General features: G+C 36.2%; 1 protein-coding gene across 4 annotated transcripts in view; it reads right to left on the bottom strand.

The window, feature by feature from the left end:
* Window positions 1-2656: 2656 nt before the first annotated feature.
* TBCK (TBC1 domain containing kinase) overlaps window positions 2657-7652 on the bottom strand; it is a 207560-nt gene continuing 202564 nt past the window's right edge. For all 4 annotated transcript variants that reach the window (XM_057704686.1, XM_057704688.1, XM_057704687.1 and 1 more), the window contains one exon: window positions 2657-7377. In XM_057704686.1, the coding sequence (XP_057560669.1) occupies window positions 7267-7377 (111 nt within the window). In that variant the 3' untranslated portion in view covers window positions 2657-7266. The remainder of the gene's footprint in view (window positions 7378-7652) is intronic.

Genomic DNA, 7652 nt, shown 5'->3' with positions numbered 1-7652 from the left:
ATAGAATTAATTTAGCTGACAATAATGAACTTCCATATGGATTTTTATATTACTTCACTTAATCAAACAGGGCAGTTTTAAATTCATTTCAGAATGTCATACAATTAATTATTTATAAAGCACTTAATATAGTCAGCTTCTGCTTGAGCTATTGACATCTTATGGGATAGCTTCTGTACATGTAACATCTTGCTTTATGTAAGTTATATGTCATCACTGAAATTTTAAAATAGTTGTTATATTGCTGTATAAGATTCATGTTAAAATAACATTTCCAGAATTTATACTGAAATGAGTGGGTTAAGATGTATATAATTTATTAAAATAATCTCCTTTAAATTATTTCATTCGCTTAACACAGAAACACCTTAAAAAATATGTGATTTACAAGTAAACATATTTTGGAATATGTGCTTAAATACCTAATCAGCACATTTCATGCCCAATAGGTTTTGTAAAACATTAGTTAACCAGCAGCGAGATAAATATCTGTATGTGTAATTATTTCTGAACTAGTTCTTCTGAACCAGTTCTTCTCTATTACCTGGGATGCTGTTAGATTTAATCCCTTTAGGATTCATATTAGCTAATTTAATGTAAAAAGTGGGAGGGCTATTTTGAGGGCTATTTTTAAAAATTAACTTGTTACCAGGAAAACACTCATCTCATGCCTCTTTTTAGGCACCCAACTGAGGCAAAAATCAAGACTACATGACGTCAACAATAAGGCATGTTGCTATGAAAAACATTCTTGTTACAAACTAAACATAGATAAACCACAATTTAGGGGGACTATACAGTCATTGTTATAGTAGCCCCAAAGTAGTTTTGAAAAACTTTTTAACGCTGATCAGCCTCCATCAGATTAATTCGAGAAAATACATAACTCAAACTAACTTCCTGGCTCTGAATCAATATTCTATGATAACCTTTTTTTTTTTTTATACAGATGTAAATGGATAAATCCCTGGAAATGGGTTCTTCCTGCTTCCACTAGCCGCTCAGGGTGGGCCTTCATGCAGGAAGGCCTCTGCAGTCACGCTAGGGCAGGTGGAGGACAGGGGTGGACAACGCTTCTGGGACAAGAACCTCCCTTGTAAACAGGAATCAGGCTCAGAATAAGGAGTTAAAATGGACACACTGAGCACTGCATTAGATGTTTTATCCCGTAATTTGTATTGCCATACATAATTAATGATGCTATGTGAGTGCAGAGATTGTTTTTAATCCTCATTTCCCATTAAGAAAAAGATTCTCTTTCTCGGTTATGCATTAGTATGCAAATTACCCTCTGTGTCATTTGGCCTCAACCCAGTGGTCATATTCCTCACATGTCTTTCAGGTCCTTAACGGCCCTATATGGAGTCCATGGCGATGAACGCCTGGTATATGGGATTATTAATGATCTTAAAGATAATTTTAGAAAAGATATGATATCTGACAAGTAATAAATTATCAGGATTGTTTATCTCAGGCATAAAAAATATTTTTTTTAAGTTAGCAAATGACCTAACTGACCTCTATGTCTTCTCTTTTGTGAATAATAGGCCTAGAAACTAGCTAACTAACCCCCTCCTCTCCTTGTTAGTCCCCCTCTTCAGCTTTCCACACTTGACTGGGAGACTGATAGAAGAACTTTTCCAATTTTTCGAGCCTGGTGCCGGGCAAAGACAGAGATGATAAAGGTTAAAGGCCAACTTTGACTCTGTATGTCAAGGACTTGACCGCAGACAGAAACCATGTGGTTCTCTACGAGAGATGTGTTTTCTGGGTAATGCTGTCTCGGAGTTGAAGAGGTAATTTAATACACAGCAAGAGTTCCTGAGAACAGTGGTTCTTCCCTCAGATCAGGGTAATACAGATACTTAACTGCATTCTTTTTTTTGGAAATCTTTACTTTTGAGTGGGTGAATATGGAAGGGGCAGTGAGAGTGGCATCTGCTAGGAGCTGATAAGTGGCTAAGTGGCACTTCTACGTCATAGTCAACAGTGAGTTTAATCAACATTTTTTTGTGCTTCATTTTTGTATCCTACGCATAATATAACACAGGCCTGACCTAAATTTGACCTGTAATAAATGTGTAATGGGTTGAGACTGGTGTTCTTTCCCTTCTCTATCTACATGTTGTGGACAGAGAAATGTGTTAAGAATCAGGAAAGCAGAATTGTAATTTTGGATCTGTCTTTTACTAGCTATGTGATTTTTTTATAAAATCATTTCACTGTTCTTATTGTTTGCACAATGACATTTGGATTGGATGATCTTTAAATTCCTTTTACCTTCAGGATTTATTATCTATAGATAACATAATGATGGTTAAAATCAGTAGTTTTCTGGAAAATATTATTGACTGGCTTTCAAAAAAATAAAAAAGAATGAAAAGAAAGCCATGATTTATGATGTCTGTCTATTTCTAAATACTCCTGTTGTGGCCAATTTTAAGCTACCAAGGTGAGATCACTGAACGTGGAAATGGGCACATTCAGCTGTTCCAAGCCACTAGGAGCCAGTTCTAGCTCACTATAAGCCTGCAGATAGTAAATGATTCTACCCTAAGAGCCTGAGAAGTATGCTAATATAGTTGGGAAGAAATTAATGACGGTAAACAACAACTACAAATTTCCAGCATTAATGAGAAAATTAATACATGGGTTGTCTCAATTTTTAATACTTTGACTCATGACCACACTGTAACAGTTTTTAAAAAGAATGGTAGGCCATGTAATATTTTTCAAAAAGTCACAAATACATATAAAGACAGTAATAGTTTCAAAAGTTGAATCTTTTAGTGTGGCAGGAAGCAATGTTTAGACTCTAATGCTTTAAATGCATTTGCTGTATCCCCAAGATTAGTCTTAAGCCAAGACAAGACAGTGTTTACATTTCCACCACTCAGAGGATTAATATATGATATCAAGGAATGTGGGCAACACTGTACCTTGGTACCCATGCACGTACTGCTTGTTGGTCACCATGAGCATTAGAATGGAACGCTATTATTGAAATGCTGCAAACAATGCAAACTAAAAATGAGTCCTCTGAAAGGGATGAGAAAGGATATCAAAGAATGTCAATCCAAGAGGAGACATTAGGCCTGAAAGTCACTAGCACAAGCTACAAATATCACAATCTATCTATAGAATATGGAATTTGCCAAGATCCAAGTCTTCATGTGACAAGCACCTATCATAAGATATTAACAAGACAATTACGCAGATAAGATATAAATACATGCAACTTTAAAAAAAAAGGGCTAACTTTTTAAATAGCTTATTTACAATGTGTACTAGTTCTAATATTAAATGAGATAAAACTGGTGTAACCCAAAACAACCAAAAAGAAAAATCTATCACAATACTATCATTTTGCTTCCACTCTTTGGCTTAATGGATGCTATCAAGAAAAATGCATTATTTGGTTAACAATAGGCCTATGTAGAGACAGGAAGTACACCAATGAGACAACTATTTATGACTCTGATAGACTGAAATACCCACAACCCTATGGCAGTCAAGACAGCAGTCTTCTCTCCTTAGAGCTGATTTCAACAGGCGAGACTACTACCTAAGATCCTTTTGAGAGGCTATACCACACTTTTGATACTAATCTCTATAAAGAAGTATTTTTTGGTAATTATTTGGAGGAGGAAACAGAGGAGTCGAACAAATATCTGGCACCAACTTTGCTTTCCAAAAGTTTGATATAATAATTCATTGTTCTTGTTTTTAAATAGTCAGATGAACACATGCCCTAAAGCCTGTCCTAATTTGGGGACTTACTCCAGCCTTTCCATTGAATGCCTCCATCTGTCTACAACAGGAGATCTGTGTTTGTCTTTCTTCCCTCAAAATACCAGGCCATGGTAATCTCCCCTATAGCTTCCCTGATTTGATGCAAACCTATTTCCAGTCATTTCACGGAACAAAGTGTTCTCTGAAACTGTCACCTTGTAAAGTAGTCTCAGTACCTACGCCCTACCAGCAGACCCAAGGCTTCCATCCCTGTGAACATGTTAAAACCTCAATTCCTAGGGCCTACATCGATATCTGATATCCCATGGGTGTTTCAGTTCCTATTCATAGCTGACATCAGGAATATCTTTATTTCTTTCAGTTTTGGTTAACTATTAGATATTTTTATTATTCTTTTTAAATTTAGGATTTCTGTGTTTTGGAAAGGGGAAGCAACTAGCTTAGCTTATTCTATTGTTGGAAGTTATTTGTTCCAATTTCTAGGATTATAGAATTTTAGAATTGGGTAGAATATTAGAGATCCTTTCTTCACCCCCTGAACTGAGATTTCAATTTATTTATATATTGTCAGGTACCAGATTAGTTTGGCAATTGAAAAAAGTTACCTGGGTTTTTTTCTATTCGTATAAAATATCTAAGCTAGAGATTCAATTCAGTTTTACATTTATCAAGCATCTCCAGTGTACTGGGTTGCTGAAGATAACAAGAGGTATAAATTATGGACTGTGACTTTAAAGGGAGCTCATATTTTAAAAATAGGGGATCCAAATGTGAACAGATAATTGCAAAATGATGTAATAAGTCTATTATTAGAAGTATGAATGGAATGCTTTGATAGACAAAAAGCGCTTAATGCCGCACAGGGAAGTCAGAGAAGACTGGGGAATATGCTACTGGTGCTGGATTATGAAGCATTTATAAATGGGTGTGTGTGTCTATGCGGCTGGTGGTGGTAGTAAGGGCATTCCAGGCAGAGAGAAGAGACTGCTGATGCCAGAAACAAACAGTGCTGATAGTGATGGTGTAGGAGTCAATAATATATTACAAAGGACCTCTACAGATCATGAGAATACAGGTTTAATTCAACAAATAGTTGTTGAGGTCAACTTTGTTGAAACCATCTGCCATTGAACAGACATGGCAGTGATTGTATGCTCTTTCTTATTTACCGTTGAGAATAGTGAAGATTGTTCATAATTTGAATGTTTAAAAAAACTTGCATTTTTTTCAAAATAAGCCTAAACATATCAAGTCTTAAGAAAGACCAATTGCAGAATTGTGATGGAGGCTGGCTGCTGTTATCTGCTCCCACAGCTCTGCTCACAACGCTCAGGTCTTCACCGTTTCTCACTACCTACCACCCCACTGAGTGCCAATCTCTGCTCTTCCATCGTTCTCTGCTTTCTCAGGAAGGCAAAGTCAAAACTCAGAACCATTTCTTCCAAATGATCATCAGTGAAGCACTACGATTATGAAGTCAAATAAGTCATCAAAGATTGAAGGAAAGGACAGGAGGACTTACTTTCCTAACCAGTAGGTGATGGCCCAAAAATGATGTTAGAGAAACCATAGGAAGATTTTCTCCTCCCATTAATTCTCACATTTTTTCTTTGTATACTATGTGGAGATCACAGCATGATATAACCACTGATTATGTCAGTGTCTTGTAACAAGTAGGTATTCAAAACGTAGTTGAATGACTGAATATGATTTAATTGAGCAAAACAAACAAAATAACTCGGCTCCTGGGACACCTTGATATTCACATACAAGAACAAAGTTGGATACTTATCTCACTCCATATACAAAAATTAAATTAAAGACCTTGGGAGGGGTCAATGGGGAATGACTGCTAATAGGTATAGGATTTCTTTTTTGGGGTTTTGAAAATGTTCTGAAATTAGATAGTAGTGATGATTGCACAATTTCGTGAATCAACTAAAAAACATGAGTTGTACATTTTAAAAGGGTGAATTTTAAGGTATGTTATTATATCTGAATTTTAAAAACAGATTCCAAAACACCCCAAACAAACAGCAACAATAAAACCATAGTCCAGAAAGTTGGATTGAGGCTCTCATTGAAATATTCTACCTAGGTGGTCCTGACACTGAAGCGAATATAAGTTAAAGATGAAAGAACATGTTTTAGCTAAAACAAAATTGAAAATAGTAAAAAAGATGTACTGTATTTTAATAATTCTAAGATGCATATTTTTTCACATTTCTGAAATGGAAATGAATCTTATTATTGATGGTGTGTCACAGTTTGTTTTGCTGCATTTTTTCTCACTTCATGGTACATAAAACTGTGATACATCTCAGCTTCAATGAAATGCTTAATTTTTAGAATAATGTGGCAGAGGCTGCCAGCTGTCCCTCAATGTGTTCTCCTCTTCCCACACAGTAATAAAAATTTTTAACTGGGTAAATGTCTGCCCAGCCAAACTATATTCCAAATTTTCTTGATAGCTAGTTGTGGCCACATATCTAAGTTCTGGCCAATGGTATATACGCAGAAGTAACATGTCCACCTTCTGGTTTGTGCCTTAAAGAGAAAGAGTGTGCCCTTCCTTCTCTCCTTTCTTTCCTTCCTCCCTACTTTTTCCTTCTCTTCTTTTTTTTCCCCCTCCCCCCTCCTTCATTCCCTTCCTTCTGAATTGCAGATGCGATGGTGGGTGCTAACGGCCATCTTGACCTATGAGACAGAAACCAAGTGTTGAGGGTGGGAAAGCAATGAGAAAAGACACCTGAGTTCTCAATGATAATGAAACCAATACACTAGCCCTAGATTGACTATGCAGACTTTTATGTGAGAGACAAAGTTCTAGTTTGTCTAAGTCACTCTTGTTTTGGGTGTCTCGGCTACAGGAGCTGAAAAACATTCTATATAATATGCGTGGTTTCTGACTTTCTTTTTTCTGGAAGTAAAGTGTTATTACTTCCTCCAATGGGCTAAATTCTGCTCCCACTAAACACACACACACACACACACACACACACACACGCACACACATACACGTATCTGGGCCAAAAACGAGTTACCAAATGTAGCATTTACTTATAAGGAATGTATTGTGAATAGCTTTTCACTTTTCATTATCACGGAAGGATGATTTCAGCCCACAATCAGTCTATACTTCTAAAGAATACCTTTGTTAGGACTGTCTGTTCAGTGCAATGGAAGACAGCTTTTTCAGTGCAACTGAGATTTCTCGATAATGCTAAATCTGCCTCGTCAGTTGAATTCCTTTGGCTTTGTGTTGGTGTGGTAAAATACATGATTGGATTTCACTGTTAAGAAAATTCTTTCAGCAATACATGTACAGTCAAGTTTGTTGCTGGATAGCTGAACATTTGAATCATGAGATTAAGAAAAAAATGTCTCATGACAAAACTTTATGGAAATGTAACAATCTGGAAGTGTAGCTCTGTCTTAGAGTGGCAAGGTTGTGAAGAGCGGTGCTGCTGGGGTGATGCCCCTCTGTCCTTCTGACAGCCATACTCTTGTTCTTCATATTTGAGGAGACGGGACAGTGAGGAGGCCTGTCGGCTTGAGCTTATTAATGCCACCATCTAGAATACAGATTCTGGGATATTTCATCTTCACAAGATGAGCTGCAAACTGAAGAAGAAGAAGAAAAAAAAAAGGACAAATTCATAAAGGATACACAAAAATGATACATCTCCAATCCCACTTTTTTCTCAAGCTGTGACAGACAAATGATAATGATATTACTGATGTCATTATTCTATCAACAAATCATTAATTTAGTTTTTAATATAAATTAAATCCCTCTTTTCAGATGTATTTATGCTATGGGATAAATGTATCTCTTTAGTTCTCTTTTAAACTTGTTTGAATAGCCAGTACATATACATGGTAAACAAACAATATAA

The sequence above is a fragment of the Hippopotamus amphibius genome, chromosome 13 (genome assembly GCF_030028045.1).
Source record: "Hippopotamus amphibius kiboko isolate mHipAmp2 chromosome 13, mHipAmp2.hap2, whole genome shotgun sequence".
NCBI lineage: Eukaryota > Metazoa > Chordata > Mammalia > Artiodactyla > Hippopotamidae > Hippopotamus > Hippopotamus amphibius.
This window is presented reverse-complemented; position numbering and strand designations above follow the sequence as displayed.